General features: G+C 55.5%; 1 protein-coding gene across 1 annotated transcript in view; it reads left to right on the top strand.

Annotated features, from left to right (window-relative positions):
* NOS2 (nitric oxide synthase 2) overlaps nt 1-15,096 on the top strand; it is a 32,978-nt gene extending 17,882 nt beyond the window's left edge. The window contains exons 12-26 of the mRNA XM_026517685.4: nt 88-170; nt 559-703; nt 1,590-1,694; nt 2,631-2,680; nt 3,073-3,247; nt 4,261-4,393; nt 5,394-5,472; nt 6,266-6,447; nt 8,572-8,735; nt 9,667-9,874; nt 11,443-11,530; nt 12,172-12,293; nt 12,605-12,753; nt 13,737-13,931; nt 14,500-15,096. Coding sequence (XP_026373470.3) covers nt 88-170; nt 559-703; nt 1,590-1,694; nt 2,631-2,680; nt 3,073-3,247; nt 4,261-4,393; nt 5,394-5,472; nt 6,266-6,447; nt 8,572-8,735; nt 9,667-9,874; nt 11,443-11,530; nt 12,172-12,293; nt 12,605-12,753; nt 13,737-13,931; nt 14,500-14,619 — 1,998 coding nt within the window. The 3' untranslated portion in view covers nt 14,620-15,096. The remainder of the gene's footprint in view (nt 1-87; nt 171-558; nt 704-1,589; nt 1,695-2,630; nt 2,681-3,072; nt 3,248-4,260; nt 4,394-5,393; nt 5,473-6,265; nt 6,448-8,571; nt 8,736-9,666; nt 9,875-11,442; nt 11,531-12,171; nt 12,294-12,604; nt 12,754-13,736; nt 13,932-14,499) is intronic.
* The last annotated feature ends 845 nt before the right edge of the window (nt 15,097-15,941 follow it).

The raw sequence follows: 15,941 nt of genomic DNA, 5'->3' as shown, positions 1-15,941 counted from the left end.
CACGAAGGGTCCTCTCTCTCCCTCGCATCCCCACACCGGAGCCGAGCCAGGGCGCACCTGCCCTCACGTGTGCCTTCTTTTCTGAAGGTGGAAGCCTGGAAAACCCACACCTGGCAGGATGAGAAGCGGAGACCCCGGAGAAGAAAGATTCCATTCAAAGTCTTGGTGAAGTAAGTGCGAGCGGCGGGTCCTGAGGCCTGAACTGCAGCCTTTCCTTCCAAGCGGCTGCTCTTCTCGGCCTCGACGGGCAGGGAACAAAGAGACAGGATGATCTCTATGGAGGTTGGCTCGCAGGGGTCTAGACGCCAAGGGGCATACCTGCCACCATTAGCCCAACCTTCTCTGTCCTCCATCTCCCCCCGGGGCTGAGCAGTGGGTTGAGCGGGTGAAGGGAAGAGAAAGGCCATGGGTCAGGGTCAATAGCTGGCAAGAAACGTGTGTTCCTTTCCCTCATGCTGCCACACTTTAAACACCGTCCACCTCCCGTTCTCTCGGGCCCCCGTGTTCCTCTGGAAGGCTGAGTCAGCACAGTATCTGTCTGTCTGTCTGTCCACACAGAGCTGTGCTCTTCTCCGCCATGCTGATGCGCAAGACCATGGCTTCCCGAGTCAGAGCCACAATCCTCTTTGCGACGGAGACAGGAAAGTCAGAAACGCTGGCCCGGGACCTGGGGGCCTTGTTCAGCTGCGCCTTCAACCCCAAGGTAGCCAGCTCAGCTGGACACGGGCCTTTTTCCTCTGCCTGGATACAGACAAGTTGGCGAAAGTTAAAATGATTGCCCTGCTCCTGAATGTCCCAGAGCCTTGGATGTGCTGACTGACTGTAAATCTGTGACAGAAGGACGGATGTGTGTCCAGGGATTCCCAAAGTTACATAGTACCTAAGTTTTCCATGGTGTTCCAGGGAACACAGTTTGAGAAACACTCTACTAAGCCACGTCCCAATATCCATGTGCTCCCATAGGTGAATTTTATTCCCATTTACTCAACACCTTCTGTACCGGGCACAGTGCTAAATGTGAAGGGGGCAAAGGATGAATAGGAAATAAAACAAAACCCCAGAGGGTGACTCATGCCTTCCGTCAGTGCTGGAGTTTATCCTTCGCTGAGACCTCCCTGGAAACGTCACATGGGTGTGGGTCGAACAGGGAGGCGGTGACACATGTCACCTGAGATGAGCTTCAGGCGAAGCGGTTGGGTTCCTGAGGCGTTAAAAGGATCATCATTTTTGTAACCCACTTATCTCATTTTTGTGGAAAATATGTCCACACACTCGGAATTCAAAACAGCGGCGGGGGCATTCCGATTTGGGACCTGCCATGTTTTGGAGGCGAGCCCCCCCCGCCTTGGGCTTGTGGAAGTGTTGGCGATGAGGCTGGCGTGGGGCAGGAGGGTGGGGAGGGAAGTGTTCATGTGGGTTTACTGGACGGGGATCCGTGGGGCACCTGCCTCTGGGCCCCGCCTGTGCTGGGTGTGGGCGGGGCCGGGGGAACCCGGTGATGAGGGGGCTCCTGGCCGGGGTGGGGAAGGGAAGCACAGGGTGTCTGGGGACGGCGTGGGGGGCTGATGTCCACCCTTGGGGCCCTGCAGGTTCTCTGCATGGACGAGTATAGGCTGCGCCATCTGGAGGACGAGCAGCTGCTCCTGGTGGTGACCAGCACGTTTGGGAATGGAGACTCCCCTGGCAACGGAGAGGTGGGTGGCTCGGGTCCCAGTGTTCTTTGGCGGGGAGGGTGCCAGGGCCCGAGGGGGCCAAGGAAAGGATCCGGGCGATCCAGCATGTCCTACGGAGGACATTTGGAAGTGTGCTCAGACCACTCTGGGTGCCCCAGCGCCAGCGTTTGCCTGCCGTCTCTGTAATGATCGCCATGTGTATGTGACCGCCTTCCTATCACAGACTTTATATTTTTAAGTAAATTGACCCACCTTTTTAAACTAAAAAATTCACATGTAAAGGAAATTTTAAATCACTCCCACAAATGGAAAGCCGACAAAAAATAAATCCCATGAAAGCCAAACAAAGTTCTTGACTTTTCGCTAGATACTATTGCCTGACCATGGCTTGCTTTTTTTTTTTTAAATGAGTAACAGGCAAGTATTAGAGGTCTTCAGGCTCCAGTAGTTCCAAGCTGAGACTCTCCCTAGTTTTCGTAAAGACAAGCATAATAATAGAAACAGGAATAACTTTTAAAAAATTACAGAAAAGAGAATACTTTCCTACCATGTGATTTAACACTATTTCTGCGGGGTCACATTCCACCTAAAATTCTCTTGAGTTCCTTGGAAATTAGAGTTACCTTAGAGAGCACGGGGCCAGTCGTCATTGTTACCAGGTTCAAACAGGAAGAGAGGCTCATGCCCCAGTAGATAGAAGACCCTCTGGAGATGCCAGGCCCCCTCTCTACCAGAGCTGGGCTACACCAAGGGTCAGGCCCACATGACTTCCTAAGGCTCAACTTGTCCCTGAGCCCCGGCCAACGGGCCCCACACATAAACCAACTTTCGTTTGTGGACCTTGAGCCTTCTCCTGCCAGATGTGGCCAGTTTTGAAGTGGGCCCACCAGAAAAAAAGTAAAAGCAGTGCTTTTATGAATCTTGTCCTGAGAACTCTGTGGTTCTCTCTCTTTCTAGAAACTGAAAAAATCTCTCTTCTTGCTGAAAGAGCTTACCAACAAGTTCAGGTAAGGCTTTTTCCCACTCCCACTTGTCCGAGCCCTGCCTTATGGACCTACACGTTCTGGGACCCCGGTTCCAGGGAGGGTATTTGTTGTGTATAAGGGGGTCTTTTCCAAGATGTCCAGGCACAGAGAGAGCCTGTCCTCGGAGTGTGTTGAGGGTCAAGCCAGGAAAACCAAGTCCCTCACACAGGTCTGCAGGCCAAGCATGGGATTGGTCCCGGGAGTTGGTGATGAGGCTCGGGAGCTGGAGAGGACCCGAAGATGGCATGTACTGACCGGTCCTGTGTCCAGCAGGAGTGGAAGTGTTGGAGGCTGGCTTTCGGGCCGGTCGTGCTCCATGATGCTTACATGGGTGGGCTCACTCCAGTCTTCGTGTGTGTGTCCTCCTCGGGCAGGTATGCCGTGTTCGGCCTCGGCTCCAGCATGTACCCTCAGTTCTGTGCCTTTGCTCATGACATCGACCAGAAGCTGTCCCATCTGGGGGCCTCTCAGCTTGCCCCAACAGGGGAAGGGGACGAGCTCAGTGGGCAGGAGGAAGCCTTCCGCAGCTGGGCCGTGCAAACCTTTAAGGTCAGTTCTTAGCGGGAGCTGCCTCCACAGCGGGGACAGGGAGGCCACAGCCCATTCCTGCCCAGGACATCTATGCTGGGCATTCTGGGTGGCATGACCCCTGCCTAGTCCTACAGGCTCGGTCCTAGGTGTGGCCTGAAGGCTCAGGTCACTGCTGCACTCCCTCAGCCCCCAGAACTCCACTTGTGTCCCTGGGTGGGGGAAGAGGGCTGAGATACCTCCCATCCTCCGGGAGCTTCGGTTTAAGATCTTCCCCCTCTAACTGTCCAGGTCACCTCTTGATGACTTAGCGTTGTTTCAGTCTTCCAGCCACAGAGAGCCTGGGGACAGGGACTATGCAGTGAAGTCCTTTGGACCTGTGTCGGAATCTCAGCAGAGCTTTGCTGCCTGTGGCCCGATGCCCCTGATTTAAAGAACTCCTCACTGGGGCTCCTGGGTGGCTCAGTCCGTTAAGCGTCGGACTCTTGGTTTCAGCTCAGGTCATAATCTCAAGGTCATGGGATCAAGCCCGGCATTGGGCTCCATTCTCAGCAGGGAGTCTGCTTGGGATTCTCTCTCTCCCTCCCTCTGCCCCTCCCTGCACTCTCTCTCTCTCTCAAATTTAAAAAATCTTAAAGAACAAAAAACCTCCTCAAGTAAGCAGAGCATTTCACGCAGCAGCGGTACTTAGAGCCCCAGCTTGAGTCGGGGCAGACCTGGCTCCCAGGCCCGCACTGCCTCCACGTGACTCCACACCAGGAGCACGGGAGTGATCCAATCTCAGGGGTGGGCGTGCAGGTAAAACGAGATCCTGTCCGTATGAGCATCCGTGCGAATAGCCGTGGCACCTGTGTGCCGAGCCCGGCCTCCTCTCTGAGTCCTCACAGCGGCCCAGTCCGAACATGCTTAGTCATTATAGGAAGCGCTTAACCGATTTGTAAGGACGTACAAAGCGGTGGCCCCGTCGTTGGTGATGATGTTGCTGAGGATGACAGTGACTGTGGTTGACACCGGTCTGCCCCATCTTCTTCCAGGCGGCCTGTGAGACGTTCGAGGTGCGAGGCAAACACCGCATTCAGATCCCCAGGCTCTACACCTGCAACGTGACATGGGACCCACAGCACTACAGGCTCGTGCAGGACTCGCAGCCTCTGGACCTCGAGAGAGGTACCTGCCGCGCCGTGCCGCACGGGGTCCGTGGCCCTTCCTGCCAGGGTGGAGGTCTCTGCGGTTGAGGAGACCACTAGGACCCTCTGAACAGAGGCAGCTGACGGAGGGCTGCCAGGCCTCTCTCTCTCGTTCGATCCGAGAGCCTGCTGGGTGCTAGGCTGGAGAGCGTGCTTCATCTCTGAGGGAGGCTGTCTCAGGAGGAAGCCCTGGGTGGGTGGTAGAGAGAGAGGGGAGCCAGCACAGGGCCTCCTGTGTGCCAGGCACTGTGCTGGGCTCCTCGCCCGCCTGCTCTGAGTGAGCCCAAACACTCACCTTGCAAGAAGGGCACAAGGACCGGGGTGCCTGGCTGGCTCAGTTGATGGGGGCATCCGACTCTTGATCTCTGGGTTCTGAGTTCGAGCCCCATGTTGGGTGCGGAGATTACTTAAAAACAACAAAAAAAAGAAGGGCACAAAGAAACTAAAGTTCAGGGAGGGGAAGCAGGTTGCTGGCATGTGGCCAGGCTGGGATTTGAGTCCCCGCTGTCCGGCTCTGACAGCAGCCAAGTGCTGTAAACATCTCGTGGAGCCGATCCCAGGCTGCCGGACGTGAACTTGTGACGGTGCCTTCTGGATGCTGGGCCTCCATGATTCCTCTCTCCTTGTACCATAAGTACAGTAGTTGTGGAGCTTTCTGCATGTTTAGGACACCCCCAACTTCAACTATGCTCTCCTGCAGATGCCCGGCTCTGGGGATGGCCTAGAAATGCCCCTATGTGGGCTCCTAATGCATCCCCCCCACACCTAGCAGCAGCACAAACACCCCTGCCAGACCAAGTGCCTTTATTTGTGATTCAGAAACATGGCAGGCAAACAGCAAAAGAACCCCCCCCCCGCTGCCATCACGGTGGGACACCCCAGGGGTGGTGTCCAGGCATAACGGACTCAGACTCGGGGAGGCTGCCCCCCACCAATGCTTAAGAGCGTCTCCGCCACTTCATCATCTCTGTCCCCCACAGCCCTCAGCAGTATGCACGCCAAGAAGGTGTTCACCCTGAGGCTGAAATCACAGCGGAATCTACAGAGTCCCCAGTCCAGGTAGGGGAGGCCGCGGGGCTGCATGGGGGATGTCCACAAGTTTAATTTAATGAAGGCCAGACCGGAGCAAGTCAGTCTTTGAAAGGAGAGAAGTATGCACTGGCATTAATCGCAATGCCATCAGTAGGACTGGCTTGGCTGGTGACCCCTGTAACCTTGGTGCCTTTAGCACTGGTCTCTATTAACCACAGGCTGGTTTTCCAGCTTGAGAACTAGGCACCTGCTTTACTACCGGTCCTTTGTCACTAAACCCTTTCACCAAAGGTGGAGGGCAAGAGAAACTCAAACCATTTGGCTCTTAAGAACTTTCAGGAAAATTCTTGGCAGGGAAGGACATTTCCTCTTTGGGAGAAACGAGTGTCATGGATTCCTTGTAGGTTTTGTTCATCTGTGCTGTCCTCCCCCATTCATTAGGAATACTGGGCTTTGTTCTAGTAAGAGCCATATCTGCGCTGGGGATAAGGAAGAGTTTGTCCTAAATGCCAGCAGATATCCCAGGGGGGTGCTTTCTTTAGGTGGAAGGTGTGGTCAAGCCCAGGTGGGCTCGGGAGTGCTGCCCAGGAAGGGGGCTGCCCACCCTCTCCCCACAGAGAAACCCCAGGCCTGGTGGGTCCCAGGCCCTCTTGACCACCCCAGCTCCAGGGGATACCAGCAACCTGATCTGACCCATGCTCCCAGAACTGAGCAGGAAAATGAAAGAGGGCACATTTCCTGGGGAAGCCGGCCCGCCCATCAGGGAGCTCTGGAGGAAATCCTGGTGGCGTCACCAGAGACTTCTTTTTCCCTTCCCCAGCCGCACCACCCTCCTGGTGGAGCTCTCCTGTGAGGACAGCCGCGGGCTGAGCTACTTGCCTGGAGAGCACCTCGGGGTTTGCCCCAGCAACCAGCTGGCCCTGGTGCAAGGCATCTTGGAAAGAGTGGTAGACGGCCCCTCACCCCACCAGCCTGTGCACCTGGAGATCCTCAGTGAGAACGGTGAGACCTCTGCACGGTGGCCCCAGCATCCCACCCCCTCCCCCTGACACCCCCCAACTCCCCAGATGGTCTGGTCCCACGTCTGCACTGTGAGCACCTAACCCCGTCCTTCCTGCTGAGTGGGTAGGCCACCCAAGCCCGTGCTACTGCAGCTTTGGAACAGAAGGGATACTTCTTTGGGGCTCTTGCCCAACCCCAGAGGCTGGGGAGTCTCATTCCCGTCACTCTTTTGCTGACCCAGCCACTTTTTTGTTAATCGATGGATTGATTTATTTTTGCATCAAAAATTTAACTGGTTGATCGCATCTATATACTAGGCAGGCCCTGGGCTACAGAAATGAGTGAGACTCTGTGTCCACACTCAGAAAGCTCACTACCTAGTACAGGAAGCAGATAGGCAGGAATATTCTTCATCACCATCATCATCATCATCATCATCACAGTAGCAGGTGGTATTTGTTGGGTAATTACTAGACGCCAGCATTTTATATGCCTTGTCTCTTCAGGCTTCACAGTAAACGTGTGTGCAGTTTGCCTGACGACATAATGGAGAAATGTGGGAACAGTGTAAAAATGCTGGTCTTTGAAGGTTCGAGTCCCTGAGCCATCACTTACTAGCTGCGTGGTCTTGGGCCTATGAGTCAACGTCTCGAGGCTTTATTTCTTTATCTCTAAAATGGAGATGAGAGAGCCTTTCTCGTGAGGTCGTAGTAAAGACCAAATGAGTAATGCACGTGCAGCCTTCACCACAATTCCTGGCACCAAATAAACACAGTCCATTTCCTACAGGCTCATGAACGTTTGTCCAGAAGTTCAGACAAGGGATTACATATGCCCTGAGAGTCTCCTTGGATCCCAAATTGCAAATCCCTCTTGCAAGTTCACAGCATTCTAATGTCCTACTGTTCACCCACTGAGGGTCTCATTAATCCCAACCTGACTTGGCCCGTAGACAGGGGCAGGCTGTAGGTGACCCAGACAGTGAGACCCCTCCTGGCCGTCCTCACCTGGGAGAAGACGCTGTCCTAGGGAGGGCCTGGAGCACCCCGTCCTGTGTACGGTGAGGCCCAGTCTGTGTGGGGAGCACAGCATGGGGGCGACAGGTACTAGGAGAGAGACGCTAACGAAATCAACAACCACGAGCCTCCCAGCCCATAGGAATAGCTCTCTGGCCTTGGTGATAATCTTGCTTCCAAAGAATGTGTACCCCTAAAGAGAGCGGCTGCAAAAGGAGAGTGGGGATCGGAGAAGAAAAGTGTGGCATGGTCTCCCACTGTCCAGGAGAAATGCGGACACTCCTGAAACCCAGGTGTGAGGAGACAGAGGTGTCCTTATGACTGTAGGAAGACTGATGTGGTTCATCAGGCCTTGGGTCTGGATGAAATAACTTAATACTAATATTTTTACCTAATATTGAGCATGCGCGTACCAGACACTCTACTGTTACATATACGCTATTCCGTTCAATGCTCGTACAAACCCAATGAGACAGATTGTGTTATCACATCCATTTTACAGAAGTAGAACCCAAGGCTCAGAGGCTTCAGTCACCTAGCTAATAAGTGAACAGCCGGAGTTCAAACCCATGTCTACTGGCTCTAGGGTCCACACTGTGACTGCCCTCCATACTGCCTCTTGGGACTCCTTGAGACTTGACACTTTGGGGTGATTTGCTGCTCACCTGATACCTCTTGGTATAGCCCGAGGGGACTGCAGTCATGGGCTTTTCTCTAAATGAGTAACTAGTCCCTGGAGTGTACATCAGTCTTTGGTGAATTTAGTCACTGTGAGTCTATAGTTCACCTATGGGGGTTTTGCTAAAGTTCAGGTCTGAACCAGAGAGGGACTGAACTCTGGTGCATAGTTGATTTTTCAGGATCATGTCAACTTGGGTGCCCTTTGGAGGGCTATTGGTCAGCCTTCCCTGGCAGCCCTACCTCTGGGCACCACTTTCTTGCACGTGCATTGGGCACATGAACACTTTCGCGGTTCCCGGAGCCAGAAATTCAGTGTCTCTCCCCTGCAGCTGTAGGGTGGACGGTGTCTTCCCCAGAGGCCTCATCACCCTTTAGGAAACCTAAATGGGGCTCTTTTACCATTCTGACTCCTTCTTTCCCTGTTCAGGAAGCTACTGGGTCAGAGATAAGCGGCTGCCCCCGTGCTCACTCAGCCAGGCCCTCACCCACTTCCTGGACATCACCACCCCCCCAACCCCGCTGCTGCTCCGAAAGCTGGCACAGCTGGCCACGGAAGAGGCCGAGAGGCAGAGGCTAGAGACCCTGTGCCAGGTGAAGTTTGGGCTGGTGGGTGAGGGAAGGGCAGGGTCCCAGAGTCAGGGGGAACCAGAACCCAGAGCTGGTCTTTAACCTCCAAGGGGGAATCCGACCCAGCTTCCCAAAGTGAGACTTGTCAAAAGCTGGTGTGAAGTCAGTATCCTCCCCCATCCCATCTCTAGGACACAGTTGTGTCGAGTGAACTGAACTTTTCTGAGCATCTGCAGGATGCTATCAAAGTGCACTTTGTTAGAAATTTGCTAGAAAAGGAGAGCCACTGTGTCTTGTCTTTGTATATTCCCCAAACCTGGCATAAGCGTGGACCTTAGGAAGTGTTGGAGGATGGATGGTGAGGATGAATGGAGATGTGGACGTGAGAGGATGCATTACTCACTGGCAACTTTCTAGGCCCATGTCTTTGCAAAAGGCACTGGATGGCATTATTACCATCATCTTTCTCGCTAATTGTCTTGAGTCCAGCCATTATCCTGTGGCTGCAGTTACTAACTCAGCACACATTTTCTCATTTCATTCTCACGACGTTCCCATGAGGGAGATGATGCTATCCTCATGTCACAAAGGTTAAATGATTGGGACAAGACCCCACAGCTAGTAAGGGCACCCAGTCACTGTTCGAACCCAGGTCTGTATGATTCCAAAGCCCTGTCCAAAATTAGATTGTAATAAAGATTTGACTCCTGCCCGCCAGTGGCAGACGGTGAAGTTCTAAGCACATGAATTAGATAAATGCTGCTCACTGGCCTGAGTGCTTCCAGGACAGGCACTATTTTCTCTCCAGCACCCTGGACAGCGCCTGGCACTTGGACGTGTTGGTTGAGGGAACCAAGGAGTGAATGAATAAACGAATGAATGCTGGACTGTGACAGCCTCCTGTCTCCGTGTGGGGCCTGTGCCCTGAGTCACTCACACTGTCCTTGGCTTTCAGCCCTCAGAATACAACAAGTGGAAGTTCACCAACAACCCCACATTCCTGGAGGTGCTGGAGGAGTTCCCGTCCCTGCGGGTGTCTGCTGGCTTCCTGCTCTCCCAGCTCCCTATTCTGAAACCCCGGTACTACTCCATCAGCTCCTCCAGGGATCGCACACCCACGGAGGTGCACCTCACCGTGGCCGTGCTCACGTACCGCACCCGAGGTAAGGCTGGGCAGAGGCTTTGCAGCAGGTCCAGCTCTGCTACTTACCAGGTGGCGGTTCGACATCTCTGAGCTGGGGTCTGCTCATCAGTTAAAACCCGCCACCCAGGGTGTTAATAGCAGTAGCAGGTGTGTGGCGGAGATTACTATGAACCAGGCACTGAGCGAACCCTCTGTGTATGTATTAGCAGTAACCACATGAGATGGGTACTGTTTGCATCTTACAGGTGAGGAAACTGAGACAGAAAGACGTTAAGCCCCAGAGTTGCACTGTGAGCAAGCTGAGAACCGGGATTCAAACCCACGCAGTCTGACTGCTGGGTCCATCCAGCGTCACTCTGTGGTCCTACTACTGCTGGGACAATGTAATGAGATCACATGGAGAAAGCACCCAATACGTAGTGGGAGCCCAGTGATTCTTAGTATTCCTAATAATCTACGCTGGGTACAGGGTGATTATGCTTTGATTGCTCACTCGCTCACTCAGCGATGGTTTATTTCACCTCTCTCTGTGCTTGCCACGATGGTGGGCATGGCGACACAGCACATGGAGCTTCTGCCCTCATAGAGCTTCCCGTCTAGAGGGGCAGTGAAGAGAGACTCATTGAAATAGATAATTGTCATGATGTGGGTGCTATAAAGCATAGGGTGCTCTGAGGGCAGAGGATAGGGGACGGGCTAACATAGACTGGCAGGTACAAAACCTTGTCCACTTGGACTTGGCTCCTGCACCGAATGAACCATGTGCCCTTGCCCTGCCCTCTGTAACTGAGCGTTGCCTGTAACGCGGCAAAGCTGGGTGAAGAGCACAGTCACGCAGTTTCTAAACACTGGGCAGAGACTGCCAGCTCTGCTGGAGAACATCTGCCCAGGTCAAGTCCCGGTGCCCAGACAGGGAGAGGGGAGGGGGTATATCTTGTGAGAGCCAGATCCCATTCAGAGGGAAAACAGGACTTCTTGGGTTGGTTGGGATGGCTTTAAATGCTGGGCCTTTGGGAAGAGGATGTAACCCAGAGAAAGTGGGGGTTTCCACAGGCCCAAGGAGGGGCCGCTAGGGAGGCAGAGGGGTCAGAGCAGACCAGAATGCTCAGGAGGCTGCCCATCACTCAGAGTTCCTCCCAGCAAGGGCTTTACCTCACAAAGACACGGTGGGGCCGCGACTGTGGCCACCCTGCAGGGCCACTTTGGGCTGCTGCCATCAGAGCTATGTGGTGGGCTGGGAAACTCTTGGAAGGAGTATTGGAGTAGGAGTCAGGGAAGCTGAGCTGTGATCTGATTTTACTGCGATCTGAGTGACCTTGTACATGTTCCTTCTCTGAGACTCTTTCTGGAGTGGCAGAAGGAGAGGCTGGCACACTCTTGACCTGCCTTTCAGCTTTCCCCACCTCTGGCTGCATGGAAGGTGGACCGCAGAAGTGGGAGAAGAACTGCCCCCTCCCTAAAGCCCACAGAGTGCCTGAGCGGACACTCCCAGGAGGCTCATTGGTTGAGGGGGATCCTCTGGGACAATTCACCCCCGGGGATGGGGGGTGGGGATCAATGTTGGTCAAGTCTGTGTTGTCCTTACAGATGGCCAAGGTCCCTTGCACCACGGTGTCTGTAGCACGTGGCTCAGTAGCCTGAAGCCCCAAGACCCAGTACCCTGCTTCGTGAGAAGGTAAGCACCCCCTCCACTCTGTGCATTGTGGTACCACTGGCCCCTGGAGCTCTGGTTTGAAAGGGAGGGATCTGAGGGCGCCTGGGTGTTTCAGTCGTTAAGCGTTAAGCGTCTGCCTTCGGCTCAGGGCGTGATCCCAAGGTCCTGGGATCGAGCCCCACATCAGGCTCCCTGCTCTGCTGGGAGCCTGCTTCTTCCTCTCCTTCTCTCCCTGCTTGTGTTCCCTCTCTCGCTGGCTGTCTCTCTGTCAAATAAATAAAATAAAATCTTTAAAAAGGGGGGGATCTGGGCCCTTGAAGAAGGCGTTGGGGGTCACACTGGGCCTCTCCATTCTATCCCCTGGCAATAGAGTATGGCCAGGTCTCCAGTAGGGACAGAGAGGACAGCAGTGGGGTCCCCAGAGTACAATGAGGTTCAGCCTTTTTTCAAAAGGAGCCCAGGATGAGGTGAGGGTGTGCCTGGACAGGGAAAATGAAGCAAACTCCAGGACTTGGGAAATCAAATTTGAGCTTGTTGTCTTCTCCACCCCCACCACACTACTGCCCCCCCGCCCTGCTGCACCCCTAGCTCCCCAGCCCCTGTCCAGCGTGCCTCCATCCCAGAGTGTCTGAGAACCGAGCTTCTCCATCTGTCCCCTTCAGTGCCAGCAACTTCCAGCTCCCTGAGGACCCCTCCCATCCTTGCATCCTCATCGGACCTGGCACAGGCATCGCCCCCTTCCGCGGTTTCTGGCAGCAGCGGCTCCATGACACCAAGTACAAAGGTACAGTTAGGAGGTTCCCGACATGTGGGGAGGGGGCACCAGGTGGCCTGGCATCTCCCTGGGACCTCACTGGGGTTATACCACCGCCCACTCTCCCATTTGCCTCCTATTTGCCTCCCATTTGCCTCCCATTTGCCTGTGTGGACAAGTGATGAATGCCCTGGGCCTCAGGTTCCTCATCTGTAAAGTGGGGCAGGACACTTGTGGGCGTGAAATGAGAATTCAAGTCAGCTGTCGGGCTGGAGAAGCCTTGAGCCATGGCCCGCCCTCTGGTGGCCAGCCTGGTAACTGCAGCCCACGCCGTCTCCCAGGGCTCCAGGCCGGCCGCATGACCCTGGTGTTCGGGTGCCGCCGCCCAGATGAGGACCACCTGTATCGGGAGGAGATGCTGGAGATGGCCCAGAATGGGGTACTGCATGAGGTGCACACAGCCTACTCTCGCCTGCCTTGCCAGCCCAAGGTAAACGCGGCAGCGGCCCATGCGGTGGGCAGAGCATTACAAGCACAGACTGGTGCGGGCTGGCTCCCCAACAAGCCCCTTGCTTTCTGAGCCTTCATCTGCGCTCTGAAACGGAGACAGTTCCACACCCGTCAGAGCAATGCATTCACTGTGCCAGGAGAAGAGACGGGCCCTGAGACATCGAGGACTAAAGAGGGTCACGTGGTGGGTTAGTGCCAGTGCCCCGCTGGCTGAAAGCCCTCCCCTGGGATAAGCACCTGCCCAGGACGATGTGGTCCAGGCTGGCTTTATGCTTAAACACCGTGCCCCGCTGATGGTCCCTGCTGCCCTCGGGGGCGCTTAGCCCCATGAACGTGGGGAGTTGGGACAGACGTTCGCCTCAGCCCTTGTGAGTTTGTTCTGTCTGGGCTCCTCCCAGACCCAGTGTTTTGTGTACAGTGCTGGGGTCGCTGGGCATCTTGTGGGGAACAGGAGCAGAGGCTCCTAGACTTCTGTGTAACTGGGGAACCCAGCGCTCTGTGCTCTGCTCTGAATTATACGGGGAGTTCCACCAATGGTCTGCACGGAGAGGCTCCAGTTCTGGCGTGTACGCAGGTGGGCCTCAGAGCGCTGGGCAGGGGAAGTGGCTTGATTGATGCCTCTTTGAAGCATGGTGAATTGGAAGTGAATGCAGGGGCCTCACTGAATGGTCAGCTTCTTGAGGGCGGGGCAGCGGCCAACATTCGTCTCTCGGGCCCCAGCCCGGGCCCGTGCTGGGCAGGATGCCAGTGCACGTCCTCACCCTGAGCCCGATCCCGGGGCAAGGTTCCGGCTGGGAGGGTCCTCACCCTGCAGCCCATCGTGCCCCTCACTGCCTCCTCCTGGCCAGCAGGCCTGACTGCAGGGTTCCCCCTCGCCCCCCTTTCCTCTCCTCTCCACCACCACCCCCCCCCCCCGCCCCGCCGGCAGCAGGGGCCTGGACCCACGATCTCCTCTGGTTTCAGGTCTATGTTCAAGACATCCTGCGGCAGCGGCTGGCCAGCGAGGTGCTCCGCGTGCTGCACGAGGAGCACGGCCACCTTTATGTCTGTGGGGATGTGCGTATGGCCCGGGATGTGGCCCATACCCTGAAGCTCCTGGTGGCTGCCAAGCTGAGGCTGAGTGAGGAGCAGGTGGAGGACTACTTTTTCCAGCTTAAGGTACGGCAGCTGGTGTGTGGGTTGGGGAGCAGCTCAAGGACACGGGCGGGGGAGCCAGGCCTAGGAGTCAGGCTCAGGGTAGTCCTGAAACTCAAAGGAATCCTAGAGGTGGCTGGAGGTCCGAGCTAGACGGGCGTAGAAGGCCGGCCCGTCCCTCCTGGTCTGTTGGTCAGTGAGACAAGGGCAGCACGTTGGTGATGACAAGACTCCTCAGAGCCTCTAACACGCTACCGTGCATCGTGACTCCTCAAGACTGGGAGAAAGTATGCGGCATTTTCCAGACGTATTTATCTCAGAGCCCCCGTTTCCTGGAGCATCTTGGGGGCCGGGTACGAGGCAGGCTTGGGGAGCTGTCCGGGTGGTTCAGAGCGGCACAGGTGCTGATGGGAGTTAGTCTAGTGGGACTCGAGGATACTCTAAGCGTGACCGTTGTGAAGGTAGATGGCTCATGAGTGTACGTGGGATAAGGAAGCTGGGGGAGCCCCAGGGGCTCGTCCTGGCCTGGACCTGATGAATGAGAGGTGGCTGGACCGGCAAAGTGACACCCTGGTTCTGCTTTCCCTTAAAGAGCCAGAAGCGCTATCATGAAGATATCTTTGGTGCTGTGTTTCCCTACGAGGTGAAAAAAGATGGGGCAGCGAAGCAGCCCAGCGATCCCAAAGTTACAACAGCCTACGGGAGAAGTTAAAGCTGCTGCCTCAGAACTTACTGATGGAGCCAACTCTCGATTATCTGACGTCACAGGGCCTGGGGAGACGGAAGGAAATTATATCCTGGAGCCTCACATCTCCTTCCCCACCGAACCCGATACTTGACCTGCTGTTGAGTAGCAGCCTGGACTGAGTGGAACCTGTTGTCTCCTTTGAACCCACCCTTCCCGGATAATAGAGAGTTGGGCCTTCCCAGGTCCCTTGAAGACTAAAGCGGCAGTGCCAGGCCCAGCTGGTGGGTGAGGATGGAACCTTCTTCTGACTGCACCACTTTGAGTGACCAGAAGGAGGCGCTGTCGTGCTACCCTGTGTTTAGCCGCCTTGTGTACAGTTATTTATAACTTTGTATTTAAAAAAGGAACAAACCCCAGTCTTTTCTCAAGGGCCACTTGGGCCTTCCCCGTATGACTCCTTGATGGAGATATTTATATGAAATGTATTTTATTTTAACCACATTGTATGTGTGTGGGCGTGTTTTGTAGGGAAAGCAACTCGGTTCTGCAGAGTTGGGCACTGGTGGGTGGTGCGACCTGGACCCAAACGCCCCACAGAGGGACACACTAGCTTGGCCACGCCGCTTCTCTGAAATGGTCACCAGGTGTGGGGAGCATTCTGGAGTCTTGTGCACACCTGCAGACCTGTAATGTGGGGTGAGGAAGCCAGACTTGCCTGTGGGGCCTGGGCTGTGCCTCACACGGGGCTTACCTCACAGGGGGTTCACCTCACAGGGGAGCACCTCACAGGGGGCTCACCTCACAGGGGGTTCACCTCACAGGGGGACACCTCACAGGGGGCGCACCTCACACGGGGGTTCACCTCACAGGGGGTTCACCTCACAGGGGGACACCTCACAGGGGGCGCACCTCACATGGGAGCATCTCGCACGGGGCTCACCTCGCACGGGGCTCACCTCGCATAGGGCTCACCTCACAGGGGGCGCACCTCACAGGGGGCACACCTTACAGGGAGCACCTCACACGGGGCTCACCTCACGGGTTCACCTCACAGGGGGGCACCTCACATGGGGCTCACCTCACACGGGGCTCACCTCACAGGGGAGGTCACCTCACATGGGGCTCACCTCACACGGGACTCACCTCACACGGTGCTCACCTCACACGCTCATACTGCCTATGATGCCGGCTCCCCAGGGAAGGCCTTGCCCAACAACCCCCTCGTAGAAAGTCGCCATGTTTGGCTCTGGGGCTGCCTGCTTCATGAGAGTTGGCCCAATAATAATTTGGCACCTGGGTGACAAAGCATGTGAGGTGGGACCGTGTGGCAAAGACTTGGCAATGGG

This window comes from Ursus arctos, unplaced genomic scaffold, assembly GCF_023065955.2.
Source record: "Ursus arctos isolate Adak ecotype North America unplaced genomic scaffold, UrsArc2.0 scaffold_24, whole genome shotgun sequence".
Classification (NCBI taxonomy): Eukaryota; Metazoa; Chordata; class Mammalia; order Carnivora; family Ursidae; genus Ursus; species Ursus arctos.
This window is presented reverse-complemented; position numbering and strand designations above follow the sequence as displayed.